The 12,958-nt window shown below is 59.3% G+C and overlaps 1 protein-coding gene across 5 annotated transcripts in view; it reads left to right on the top strand.

The window, feature by feature from the left end:
• Positions 1-205: 205 nt before the first annotated feature.
• The window catches only part of COL7A1 (collagen type VII alpha 1 chain), a 33,735-nt gene continuing 20,982 nt past the window's right edge, over positions 206-12,958 (top strand). For 3 of the 5 annotated variants that reach the window (XM_067754239.1, XM_067754240.1, XM_067754237.1), the window contains exons 1-33: positions 1,801-2,205; positions 2,302-2,387; positions 2,854-3,034; positions 3,686-3,845; positions 3,931-4,024; positions 4,116-4,277; positions 4,443-4,606; positions 4,684-4,813; positions 4,916-5,032; positions 5,135-5,281; positions 5,366-5,482; positions 5,558-5,707; positions 5,790-5,918; positions 6,917-7,060; positions 7,149-7,274; positions 7,376-7,519; positions 8,126-8,245; positions 8,401-8,544; positions 8,906-9,031; positions 9,132-9,278; positions 9,538-9,663; positions 10,005-10,151; positions 10,379-10,513; positions 10,599-10,745; positions 10,827-10,963; positions 11,241-11,367; positions 11,453-11,599; positions 11,687-11,859; positions 11,957-11,992; positions 12,077-12,103; positions 12,198-12,242; positions 12,316-12,378; positions 12,819-12,890. In XM_067754239.1, coding sequence (XP_067610340.1) covers positions 2,084-2,205; positions 2,302-2,387; positions 2,854-3,034; positions 3,686-3,845; positions 3,931-4,024; positions 4,116-4,277; positions 4,443-4,606; positions 4,684-4,813; positions 4,916-5,032; positions 5,135-5,281; positions 5,366-5,482; positions 5,558-5,707; positions 5,790-5,918; positions 6,917-7,060; positions 7,149-7,274; positions 7,376-7,519; positions 8,126-8,245; positions 8,401-8,544; positions 8,906-9,031; positions 9,132-9,278; positions 9,538-9,663; positions 10,005-10,151; positions 10,379-10,513; positions 10,599-10,745; positions 10,827-10,963; positions 11,241-11,367; positions 11,453-11,599; positions 11,687-11,859; positions 11,957-11,992; positions 12,077-12,103; positions 12,198-12,242; positions 12,316-12,378; positions 12,819-12,890 — 4,092 coding nt within the window. In that variant the 5' untranslated portion in view covers positions 1,801-2,083. Of the gene's footprint in view, positions 1,259-1,800; positions 2,206-2,301; positions 2,388-2,853; positions 3,035-3,685; positions 3,846-3,930; positions 4,025-4,115; positions 4,278-4,442; positions 4,607-4,683; positions 4,814-4,915; positions 5,033-5,134; positions 5,282-5,365; positions 5,483-5,557; positions 5,708-5,789; positions 5,919-6,916; positions 7,061-7,148; positions 7,275-7,375; positions 7,520-8,125; positions 8,246-8,400; positions 8,545-8,905; positions 9,032-9,131; positions 9,279-9,537; positions 9,664-10,004; positions 10,152-10,378; positions 10,514-10,598; positions 10,746-10,826; positions 10,964-11,240; positions 11,368-11,452; positions 11,600-11,686; positions 11,860-11,956; positions 11,993-12,076; positions 12,104-12,197; positions 12,243-12,315; positions 12,379-12,818; positions 12,891-12,958 lie in introns of those variants that run through there. The other 2 variants (XM_067754238.1, XM_067754241.1) reach the window with 2 other exon arrangements.

Here is a 12,958-nt window from a genome sequence, read left to right as displayed (position 1 = left end):
CAACAGCCTCTCGTAGCACGCTTTGAGTGACCCCCTCACAGCAGGCAGCCATTTCTTTTGGGGGACCCCTCATGGTTCTGATGAGGTTTGCCTGAACACCCTCTCAGCTGGGCCTCCAGTCTCCCCTAAAGGCTAGACCCAAATGTGTATGTATGTCTGCACTGTATATGCCAGCTCTGCCCTGCTCTCACCCACCCTTGCTGTACAAGAAGAGGTGAGGGTCTTGCAGGCAGGGGCTGCCTCTGTAATGAGAGCATGACTGGTTCTCTGCAGCCCTCACGTGAAGGACAGATTTCAAAGGGTTGGGGGGTCCTGGGACATGGCTGAAGAGACCTTGACCTACGGAAAAGGTTCTGGGCCCTGTGGATCACAGTGCTGTACTTCATGATAATTTGGGGCTGTCCCTGTAGCTCAAGCCTTATTGGACAATAGGAAAACAGGCAGTATGGATGGTTCTCACTGCCCCCAGCTCTGGCCATACCAGAGACCTGGCCATACCTAGAAGAGGACAAGGCAGACAAGTTTAACAGAAGTGCTGTCCCCTTTTGTCCCCCATTAGCCTGTGGAGCCCCAGGAGAGGCTGGGGGGCCAGGCACGTTGGAAGGGGCCCTATGGCAGTGGTGAGTCTAGAAGTATTCTCCAGGCTTAAAAAAAACAGGAGACCTGCTCTTGGGAGGATCTCTCTATCTCAGTATCAACCCCTATAATGAACACATACGTATATACAAAGAGTGTCCTTGGCCTGCAGTTGTGTTGAGGGGACTGTCCATAATCACAGAAGCCAGCTGAGGGAGATGGGCGGGAATTCAGCCTGGTTAAGGGAAGAGGAGTGAGGAAGGAGTAGTTATGAAGGTGGACACCACAGGTGGACCTTGAGGGCCGTGAGGAAGGGAGGGAGGAGCCCAGGGTGACCTCTGGGCCTGGCAGAGATGATGGGTGGAAGGGGGTCTTCAAGAAGAGTAGGTTGGGGACTTTCCTGGTGGCACAGTGGTTAAGAATCCGCCTGCTGATGCAGGGGACACAGGTTCGAGCCCTGGTCCGGGAAGATCTCACATGCCACAGGGCAACTAAGCCCGTGTGCCACAACTACTGAGCCCGCATGCCACAACTACTGAAGCCCGCGCATGTAGAGCCCGAGCTCTGTAACAAGAGAAGCCACCGCAATGAGAAGCCTACGCACTGCAACGAAGAGTAGCCCCCGCTCACCGCAACTAGAGAAAGCCCACGCGCAGCAACGAAGACCCAATGCAGAAGAAGAGTAGGTTGGAGGAGGGGACTCTGAGGGGCCAAAATGAGAATGTGTGGGTAGGGGAGCCTTGCTGGAGCAGGACAGGCGCACCAGTGGGGGCATAGGCGGGAGGGGGTGGATTCCTGAAAGATGAGCTGTCACTGTGGGTGGTCTACCCTCCACACATGGATAACCCCTCCCTGGAGGCACAGCTGGATGGCATCTGCCTGGGGCTGGTTCAGAGCACAGCAAGGGGTCCAGGACACTGGGATGGACATGTCTGCATAAGTACAATACAGATTTTCTCCTCCTGGCTTGCCCTTCCAAAGTAGGGGTGGGCATTACTTGGATGCAGCCCAGTGGTGCCTTGCTGTCCCTGGCATGAGCCTAGAGCCCCTCATTTGCTGGGGGCTGCTCTGCCTGTTGAGGGGATTGGGGTGGGACACAGGAGACCCAACAGACAAAGGGATGGCTGAATCACAGGAGAGGCCAGCCGGGACTCATGGCCTGAGGGCTTGTCTGGGTAGCCCAGTCGGAGGTGGGGGTGGGGTGGGGGGAGGGGGGTGGTGAGTCATCTCCAGCTGCATCTTCTACCCCACCAACATCCTGCTGCGTCTTTCATCCCCGGGAACCTGTCTGAAGTCTGGTCTCCAGCAGTCACTTCTAGTCTGTTTGACCTAAAGCAGCCAAGATCTCTGACCCTAGATGGGGTTGGAGAGGGATCCCTCAACATCCATCTGTAGAGAAGCTCCTGGGGAAATCCCAGAAGCCACGGGAGGTGGGGGTCTTTACACTTAAGTGGAGTCAGATCATCTGTCCAGGGGAGGGGTGGCAGGGGCGGCGACTTCTGGGACGATGGGTGGGGGTGGGCCGCCTGGGTCCCCGCCCGCTGCTCCGCCCCCGGGATCAGGGACTTTTCTCTGCCGTGGCGGCGGGACTGCAGCAGCGGCTGGCGATCGGAGCCGGCGGACCGGCAGGCAAGACCGGGACTGGGGGTGGGAGAATGCTGGCCTTGGACCCGCCAAGGCTGAGGGACAGAGGCGGGGTCCTGGCTGACCGTTTCCCTCACCCAGGATGAGGCTGCGGCTCCTGGTGGCTGCGCTCTGCGCGGGGATCCTGGCAGGGGCTCCCCGAGTGTGGGCCCAGCACAGGGAGAGAGGTGGGTACGGCAGGGAAGGACCCCATCCAGGGCACTGCACCCTGCCACCCGCGACTCCACTCGACCTTCATTCTGGATCCCGCCTCCCACCCTCCTCGACTTATGCATTTCTCCTAATTCTCCCTGGACTCCCCAAACCCTCCGCGACCCACACTGCATCTCCCAAACTGCATCCAGTTGTGCGTGGCTCCCCTACCCTATGTCACTCCGCGCTGGTCCCCAGACGCCAACCTCAGTCCCAGATCCACACCCGCTCCGGCGACTCTCCCTCCCCACTAGTCCTCCGCGTGAGACTCCGCTCCAGGCCCCACCTCTGTTGTCTCCACCGCTCCCAGGCCCAAGCCAGCCTGTGCCCGTTTGCACAGTGAATGAGGCCAACTCCCCTCCCCAGCCCCAGGGGACCACAGTGAGGGTAGGGGGTGGGTGGGCCCCAAGAAAAAATCGTGATCGCTTTTCCCTGTCCCAGTGAGCTGCACGCGCCTTTACGCCGCTGACATCGTGTTCCTACTCGACGGCTCCTCGTCCATTGGCCGAAGCAACTTCCGCGAAGTGAGGGGTTTCCTTGAGGGGCTGGTGCTGCCCTTCTCCGGGGCAGCCGGTGCACAGGGTGTGCGCTTCGCTGCCGTGCAGTACAGCGATGACCCACGGTGAGTGGCTCCCCACAGCTGGACCCACCAGGACCCCACCCCCAGAAAGAAGCAGAGAGCCCCCAAACCCCTAGGTTAGGCTTTAGGGAACCCAGAGGATCCCCCCTCCCACCAGCCAGGACATCTTCTTAAGACAGAAGCAGGGATCTCCTAGGTACAGCCCTCACATCTGAGACCCCTTCTGAATAGTGCCTTGCCAAAGATAGGAGCTGTGTTTTCTGATCTAGAGATGGAGAGGCCTAGAAGGGGACCCATGACTTGAGATGCCCTGTGCCTGCTGGACTCTCCTTGTTCTAGCCTCCTGATGCCTTCAGCCTCTCTCACTCAGCAGGGGGCCTCCCTGTCTGGCCAGTGTCCACCTGCTTATAACTGGGCCCTTCTTCCTACCATTATTTAGTTAACCAGACATCCTGGTACCTGAGCCTGGGAGCCCCAAGGGGTCCAGGCCTGCCCAGGCCCAGCCACAGGTGTGACACAGTTGGGTACCTAAGGAGTTTGTTAGCTTGGGAGCTTCAGAGATGGAAGGTAGGAATCACAGAACCAAGTGGACTCTCAAGGGGGCCTGATACAACCCTCATTCCAGAGGCCTCTTAGAGGCCAGGACCAGAAAAAGCCCTTACTCCTAGCCTGCTGCCACCCGCCTCCCCACAGGACAGAATTTGGCCTGGATGCGCTTGGCTCAGGAGGTGATGTGATCCGTGCAATCCGAGAGATCAGCTACAAGGGAGGCAACACGCGCACAGGAGCTGCAATTCTCCACGTGGCTGACCGTGTCTTTCTGCCCCAGCTGGCCCGACCTGGTGTTCCCAAGGTGATCTCTCACCCTACCATGCCTTCCAAGGTGACCCCAAGTAAGTGTCTGAAGCAGTCCTGACTTGACCCTGCACCTGCCCCAGGTCTGCATCCTCATCACAGATGGGAAGTCCCAGGACCTGGTGGACACAGCTGCCCAGAGGCTGAAGGGGCAGGGAGTCAAGCTGTTTGCTGTGGGTGAGTACCAAGCTGGGGTGACAGGTCAGCTGGGGCAGGGATGAGTCAGAGGGCATGTGGGCAGCTGAGCCCTGATTGGGCATCACCTCAGGGATCAAGAATGCCGACCCTGAGGAGCTGAAGCGAATCGCCTCACAGCCGACCAGCGATTTCTTCTTCTTCGTCAACGACTTCAACATCTTGAGGACGCTACTGCCTCTTGTTTCCCGGAGGGTGTGCACAAGTGCAGGTGGCGTGCCTGTGGCCTTGCCCTGTGAGTTCCTGCCCACCCTGTGTGCCCTGACCTGGACCCTGACCCGAACCCCAACCTGGGAGTGCTGATTCCATCCCATGTGCTCCTGACCCTTGAGCCCGGTGCTGTACCATAAGTGCTGACCCCTGATTCTCTTGCCTGGTTGCCTGACTGCCCCTTTCCCAGCCAATGACTCAACCTCTGGTCCACGAGACCTGGTGCTGTCTGAGCCAGGCAGTCAATCCTTGAGAGTACAATGGACAGCGGCCAGTGGCCCTGTGACTGGCTACAAGATCCAGTACACGCCCCTGACGGGGCTGGGACAGCCACTGTCGAGTGAACGGCGGGAGGTAAGGATGTCAGCAGTGGTAGGTGGAGGGCTGGGGACTTAGCTGGCCAAGATGAAGTGACCTCTGACCCTGGGCAGGTGAGCGTCCCAGCAGGTGAGACCAGCATGAGGCTGCAGGGTCTCCGGCCACTGACTGAGTACCAAGTGACGGTGGTTGCCCTCTACGCCAACAGCATCGGGGAGGCCGTGAGTGGGACAGCTTGGACAAGTGAGCAGTTCTGCTAACCTCTGACCCTGCTCACCTAACCACCCATCCCAGTAACCCCTCCCCACTCTGGACGCACTAATCCCTGGTGGGACCTTCCCCTAGCTGCTCTGGAGGGACTGGAGCTGACCATCCAGAACACCACAGCCCACAGCCTCCTGGTAGCCTGGCGGGGTGTGCCAGGTGCCACTGGCTACCGCGTGACATGGCGGGTCTTCAGTGGTGAGTCAGAGGTGTGGGCTGAAGGAAGTCCCTGCACCTCAGACAGGACTGTAGGGTGCTAAGTCTGCAAGACCCACTGACCCCTCTGTGCCCCCCGTGCAGGTGGGGCCACGCAGCAGCAGGAGCTGGGCCCTGGGCAGGGGTCAGTGCTGCTGCGTGACCTGGAGCCTGGCACAGACTATGAGGTGACCGTGAGCACCCTGCTTGGCCGGAGCGTGGGGCCTGCCACCTCCCTGACTGCCCGCACTGGTGAGAGGGCTGGGTGCTTTCTTCAGGCTGGGTGGGCAGGCTGGCAGGGCACAGAGGCCACTGACCTCCATGTGCCCTGGGCAGACACTTCTGTTGAGCAGACCCTGCGTCCCATCATCCTGGGCCCCACATCCATCCTTCTTTCCTGGAACTTGGTGCCTAAGGCCCGTGGCTACCGGCTGGAGTGGCGGCGTGAGAGTGGTCCGTGCAGGAGGGTGGGGTGGGCAGGCTGGGTCCAGACCTGGCCTCAGCTGGCCTGACCCTGTCATCTTGCAGGCTTGGAGGTGCCACAGAAGGTGGTGCTGCCCTCTGACGTGACCCGCTACCAGTTGGATGGGCTGCAACCAGGCACTGAGTATCGCCTCACACTCTACACGCTGCTAGAGGGCCACGAGGTGGCCACGCCTGCAACTGTGGTCCCCCCTGGTGAGGGCTCTGTGGGCCCGGCCAAGTGAGAGGGGAAGGTACAGGGGCCCCAGGCTGCCTCTTAGGCTGTGCTGTCCAACAGGGCCAGAGCTGCCCGTGGGCCCTGTGACAGACCTACAGGCCACCGAGCTGCCTGGGCAGCGAGTGCGAGTGTCCTGGAGCCCAGTTCCCAGCGCCACCGAGTATCGGATCACCGTGCGCAGCATCCAGGGTGAGGGGGACACAGCAAGACCCGTACACACACTAAAGTTCCAGCCTTTCAAACCATTCCAGCCTTTCCAGCCCTTCTCCACTCCGGGGTCTCTACAGCCTCCTCCTCTCTCCTTGTCCATCCACCTCCCAAGACGGCACCGAACCAGACCCCATCACAGGGTCTGTCTGCTCCCTGCCCTGACCCTGCTTGTCTCTTCATCTGGATCTGTCTCCACTCCCTGCCCCACCTCCCTGGCCATGGCTTTCACCCTTCTCCACAACCACAAGCTCAACCCCCGCCCTTCTATAACCTTAGCTGTGACCACTGTTCTCCCATGTCCCCATCCAATACTGACTCCACCTCACTGTCTGTCGATGACCTGTCAACTCATGTCGCTGTCCGCTGACTTCTGACATCCTACATCTTATGTCCTTCTCCACTGACTCCTGTCATTATGTGTCCCCATTCATCACTGGCCCATTATCCTGTGTCGCTGTGCATCACTGACTCCTTTTACCCCTGTCCTTATCTCTCACACCTTTCCGTCCCATGTCCCATCCCTCACTGACCCTTTTTTTTTTTTAAACATCTTTATTGGGGTTTAATTGCTTTACAATGGCGTGTTAGTTTCTGCTTTATAACAAAGTGAATCAGCTATACATATACATACGTCCCCATTCCCTCTTGCGTCTCCCTCCCTCCCACCCTCCCTATCCCACCCCTCTAGGTGGCCACAAAGCACCGAGCTGATCTCCCTGTGCTATGCGGCTGATTCCCACTAGCTAGCTGTTTTACGTTTGGTAGTGTATATATGTCCATGCCACTCTCTCACTTTGTCCCAGCTTACCCTTCCCCCTCCCCGTGTCCTTAAGTCCATTCTCTATGTCTGCATCTTTATTCCTGTCCTGCGCCCACTGACCCTTTTCATCTTGTATCTCTGTCCATCACTGAGCACCTTCATCCCACATTCCCATCTCTCACTGACCCCTGCCTGCCTATCCTGCCTTCTCCCTTAGGGGTCGAGCGGAGCCTGGTGCTTCCTGGGAGTCAGACAGCTTTTGACTTGGATGACGTCCGGGCTGGGCTGAGCTACACAGTGCGGGTGTCAGCTCGAGTAGGCACCCGAGAGGGTGGTGCCAGCGTCCTCACTGTTCGCAGGGGTGAGCACTGCAGGAGGGCTGTGGGGGACAGCTGCCTGACTCACTCTGGTCCTGGTTTTGATCCCTGACCTCTATCTTTAATCCCCAGAGCCAGAAACCCCACTTGCCATCCCAGGGCTGCAGGTAGTGGCGTCAGACGCAACACGAGTGAGGGTGGCCTGGGGACCTGTGCCTGGAGCCAGTGGATTTCGGGTTAGCTGGAGGACAGACAATGGTCAGTGTGGGATGTGCGGGAGGGTTGCTGAAGGGAACGATCAGGGTATGGGGGACCAAGGGGCAGGCAGGAGCCATGCCAACATTTCTCTCTGACGTTAGGTCTGGAGTCCAGCAAGACATTGCCCTCAGAGTCTACTGCCACAGATATCATGGGGCTGAGACCTGGAACCTCCTACCAGGTGGCTGTGTCGGCATTGCGAGAGAGAGAGGAGGGCCCACCTGCAATCACCGTGGCTCGAACTGGTCAGGGCCTGACCCAGCCCCTTGGCTCTCTCTCTCCAGTGGCCCTTCAGACCCCCATGCCTTCCCTTTCAGACCCTTGCTTCTCCACAGAACTCCAGTCTCCCCCTTTAGATCCCCACTGCCTCCTCCCTCAGAGGCCCTGCTTCCCCCTTCAGTCTCCCTTGCCTCCTTTTAAGCCCCTGCCTTCTTCAGATTCCTCTGCCTGTCCCCTAACACCCCGCTCTTCTTGCCCTCAGATTTCCAGCACCTCATCTCTCAGACCCCATTGCCTTTTCTGCCAGACTTGACCATCTTCTTAGACTTACACTTTTCTTCTTTGTCAGACCCCCTCACTGCTTCCTAGTCCTCCGTCGGAACCCTATTACCTTCTCTGTCAGACCCTCTGGTCTCCCAGATTCCTGTCACCTGCCACCTCAGATTTCTACTATCCCCTCTGTCAGAACCCCCACTCCTTCCCCATCTGATCCATTCACTGCATCCGCTATCAAATCCTTGCCTCCCTTTAGACTCCCATTGCCTTCCTCTATTAGATGTCCCCCCCATCCCTCCCCCATCAGACCCTCCACTGCCTCTTCCATCAGACTCCCCATTGCCTCTCTCCACCAGACCCACTGGGCCCAGTGAAGACAGTCCGTGTTACTCAAGTCAGCAGCTCATCTGTCACCATCACCTGGAACAGGGTTCCTGGTGCCACAGGATACAGGGTCTCCTGGCACTCAGGCCACGGTGGGCACCAGGGGTTTGGGAAGGGACCAGAGGTTTTGGAGGTTGTCGGGGGCAGGCCTGGGTGGAATGGGAGCAGGGGTTTCTTCGGGGTCCAGGTGGGACATTGGGGGGCAGAATCTGGCTAGTCCTAGAGCTACCTTCATCCTCACTCCTAGGCCCAGAGAAATCCCAGTTGGTTTCTGGGGAGGCCACAGTGGCTGAGCTGGATGGGCTGGAGCCAGATACCGAGTACACAGTGCATGTGTGGGCCCGTATGGCTGGTGTGGATGGGACCCCTGCCTCTGTGGTTGTAAGGACTGGTAAGTGGACCCTGGCCATCTGCCAACCACATCTCATTGGCTACCCTGTCCTGCTGCGTATTCCTGACTGCTCCAGCTGCCTGCTCCATCACAGCTCTTCTCGTGACTTCTCTCCCCACACTGACGTACCCCACATTGACTAGGAGTCCACCCACAGTGACCTCCTGGCTGCTCCACACTGCCCACTCTGAGGCACTGATCTTTTCCCACTCAGAAGTTGCCTGCACTGACCCGTCCACAGTAACCTCATACTGACCTTCAGATAGACCTCCCTGCGTTGAACATGCCTGTTCTGCCACCCTGTTCTCTGCCCTGTTCTCTGCCAGTGGCCCCTGACCCTTTTCCCTGCGTCTTCCCCCAGACCCTCAGCCCGTGGGCAGTGTCTCGAAGCTGCAGATCCTCAATGCTTCCAGTGATGTTCTCCGGGTCACCTGGGTGGGGGTCACTGGAGCCACAGCTTACAGACTGGCCTGGGGCCGGAGCGAGGGTATGATTCCCTGACCCTGCCCTTGCCCTTCCTGGCTGGGATTGGCCCCTTTGGTCAGCCACCCCTATCCCTAACCGTTGCCCTATGCTCGCCTGGCCAGGTGGCCCCACGAGACAGGAGATGCTCTCAGGAAACACGGACTCCGCAGAGATACGGGGCCTTGAAGGCGGCGTCAGCTACTCAGTGAGAGTGACTGCACTTGTGGGGGACCGTGAGGGCGCACCTGTCTCCATTGTCGTCACCACGCGTAGGCAGAGCTCGGGCTGGCGCGAGCCTTGGATTGGTGCCCTGGACGGTTTGGGGGCGGGGTTTGTTCTCGGGAATGGAAGAGGGTCCAGGGATTGGTAGTGAACCTGTGGGGGCGGGGTCTTCGGGGGGAGGAGGGATGTAGCCTGGGATAGGCAGTGGGGCCTGTTGGGGGCGGCGCGTGTTCCAGGGTTGGTCTGGGATTGGCACAGAGATTAACTGGGGACGGAGCCTCCCTGATTTTTGTGCTTTCTCTCTAGCGCCTGAGGAGGCTCCACCAGCCCTGGAGGCACTTCGTGTAGTGCAGCGAGGGGAGCACTCCCTGAGGCTACGCTGGCAGCCGGTGCCCGGGGCACGCGGCTTCCGTCTGCGTTGGCGACCTGAGGGTGAGATGTGCCCCCGGTAGGGAGGTTAGGGACCAATGGGGCGGGGTTGGGGGTGGGGTCGGTGAAATCAGTGAGAGTGGGCAGGGTCTGTCAGTGGGGGTCTGCGGATCGCTGAAGGTACCTGGTATCAGTCACCTAGCTGCGTGGGATCAATGAGGGTCAGTCGGGCAGGGTCAGGAGATCAGTCAGGAGGGTGGACCCCATCAGCAGGATCAGTCAGTGAGGCTGGCGGGGTCATTGTCAGTAAGGTTCGTGGGGGGTCAGTGAGGTGGGCGTGTCCATAAATGCTGGTCTGTAGCATCCTCCTATGTGCCCCTGCCCCCCTCTCATGCCTGCCCCAGGTGGCCAGGAACAGTCCCAGGTCCTGGGGCCGGAACTCAGCAGCTACGAACTGGACGGGCTGGAGCCAGCGACCCACTACCGTATATGGCTGAGTGTCTTGGGGACAGCTGGAGAAGGGCCCCCCTCAGAAGTAACTGCATACACTGGTGTGCTCTTACCCCTACCGATGACCCACCCTGATTTCCTGTACCCCATGACCCTGAGTGACTCCTCCTGTAGCCCCCCCCTACCATTCCTGATCCGGGGTGATCCCAGCATGACCTCTGGTGACTTCCTTCACTAAGATGAATCTGCCCCAGGATCTCCTTAGATCTCTCTCCTCTGGGTTCTCGGGACACATACTCGGATCCCTAGTCTTTGATTCCTCCTTCAGAGTCACCTCGTGTCCCAAGCACTGAACTGCGTGTTGTAGACACCTCAGTCGACTCAGTGACTCTGGCCTGGACCCCGGTGTCTGGGGTATCCAGCTACATCCTATCCTGGCAGCCACTCAGAGGCCCTGGCCAAGGTGATGGGGAGGCCAGTGTTCGGGTGGGCTGGCAGTGGGGGCTCCATGGAGGGCCTCCTGTTTAACTCAGCTCTGTCCTCTGCAGAATTGCCTGGGGCCTCACAGACACTTCCGGGGATCTCAAGCTCCCAGCAGGTGACAGGGCTAGAGCCTGGTGTCTCCTACATATTCTCCCTGACACCTGTCCGGGAGGGTGTACAGGGTCCTGAGGCCTCGGTCACACAGACCCCAGGTATGGTGGGCCCAGTGGGAGGGGCCCAAGAGAGTAGCTAGATGGGCTGACTGCTTCAGTAACTCAGCTCCCTTCCTGCAGTGTGTCCCCATGGCCTGATGGACGTGGTGTTCCTGCTGCATACCACTCGAGACAATGCTCATCGCGCAGAGGCTGTGAAGCGAGCCCTGGAGCGTCTGGTGTCTGCACTTGGGCCGCTTGGGCCACAGGCCATCCAGGTTTGGCCCCAGAGGCAGCCAGACTCCTACCTGTCCCTGCCCACCCCTGGTCCCACACCATTTCCCTGTCCCACCACTGGTCCAGGCTTTCTCCCTGCCCTTCCCCAGGCTCCAGATTGCCTCACTTGCTGGTTGGCTCCGTATCCTACCATCACTGCTGACCCCCTAATAGATCAGGTTTAGTTACACACCTTGGGCTCTGTGTCTCCCACCAGGCTCTGTGTCCCCTGTCCCTGCTGTGTCATCCTCCCCAGGCTCTGTGGTCTCCCCACCCTAGGTTGGCCTCCTGTCCTACAGTCACCGGCCCTCCCCACTGTTCTCGCTGAACAGCTCCTATGACCTTGGTGTCATCCGGCAGAAGATCCGCAACATCCCCTACACGGACCCAAGTGGGAACAACTTGGGTAAGGACTACAGTGGACATGGATTCTTGGGGCTTTCCCATGGGGAGCTTGGTGCCCCTGGGTTCTGACATGACCTTTCTCCCAGGCACAGCAGTGGTTACAGCTCACAGATACCTGTTGGCACCAGATGCCCCTGGACGACGCCGGCATGTGCCGGGGGTGATGGTTCTACTGGTGGATGAGCCCTTGAGAGGTGACATCTTCAGCTCTATCCGTGAGGCCCAGGCTGCTGGTGAGGAGCAGGGCTGGTGGGAATGGAGCCTGGGAATAGGGTTGGCCCCAGCAGGGTCGTCATGCAAGCTGCTGGACCCCTCCTTAGGGCTCAAAGTGATGATGCTGGGCCTGGCAGGAGCTGACCCAGAACAGCTGCGTCGCTTGGTGCCAGGCATGGACTCTGCCCAGACCTTCTTCGCCGTGGATGATGGTCCAAGCTTGGACCGGGCAGTCAGTAGTCTGGCAACAGCCCTGTGTCAGACGGCTTTGACCACCCAGGTTTGGAAGGGGCCTCTGGGGGACTAGGTGGTGAAAAACAGAGGGTCTGGGGGCTCTTGGTAGGACGGCTGACCTCAAGGAGACCCTGTGTCCACAGCTACAGCCAGACCCTTGCTCGGTGCATTGTCCAAAGGTAAGTGTCCAGGGTTGAGAGGGTGGGTGAGGGCCACTCTTGGAACTTGCCACTCTGACTGTCGCCCGACACATCTTTCCCCAGGGCCAGAAGGGGGAACCCGGAGAGATGGTGAGTGGCTCTGGTGGGGGATAGAGAATGGGTTGGGGGCTTAGTGGGTCAGGGGGCGGTCAGCAGCACAGGGCTCACCGATCATCCTTCCTAGGGGCTGAAAGGACAAGCCGGGCCTCCTGGTCCCCCCGGCCTCCCGGTGAGTGCCACCCCATACCTGTCCTCTGTCCCCTGACCGGCGTATTGCCTCTTCACCTGCTCTCTTCTCTCAGGGCAGGATGGGTGTTCCTGGCCCCCAGGGACCTCCTGGAAGTACCATTGCGAAGGGTGAGAGGGTGAGTGTAGAGACCATTGAGGTTCCCCTAAGACAATCCTCGAAGCTTCCTTAGGGTTTTTACAAGAGGGAATGAAAAAACAGAGTTAGAAACACAGAGTATTCCTAGAAGCCTAAGTGGACATTATCAACCACAGCAGAGACTTTGGGGAAGGATCTGAATTAGGGGGGACCAGTGGGGTTTTGAGATCCCCTGGAGAGCCCGGGTGGAAGTTCCAAGTCCAAGGGGCAGGGAAGGCCCTGGCCTCATCACTGCCCTTGTGCCTGGGGTTCGGCTCCATTCAGCTCACAGGGTACATACATCACTGCTGTACCCCCAACAATGCTCAGGGGCCTGTGGGGTGAGGGGTTCAGGTGAAGAATAGTCCGTCGGGGCTCCTCCAGCGAACCAGGGGCACTGAGGGAGGGTCCCTTCCTGCCCTAACCTCTTTGCCTCCTTAGGGCTTCCCTGGGGCAGATGGGCCTCCAGGCAGCCCTGGCCGCCCTGGTACTCCTGGAAGCCCCGGCCCGAAGGTGAGCGAGCCTTGCCCTCACGGTTCACATGGTGGGATGCTTTGCTTGAGCGGGTGGGGTGGTCTGAT

This window comes from Pseudorca crassidens, chromosome 10 (assembly GCF_039906515.1).
Source record: "Pseudorca crassidens isolate mPseCra1 chromosome 10, mPseCra1.hap1, whole genome shotgun sequence".
Lineage (NCBI taxonomy): Eukaryota > Metazoa > Chordata > Mammalia > Artiodactyla > Delphinidae > Pseudorca > Pseudorca crassidens.
Note: the sequence above shows the minus strand (reverse complement) of the source record. Positions and strands in the feature narration are given on the sequence as shown.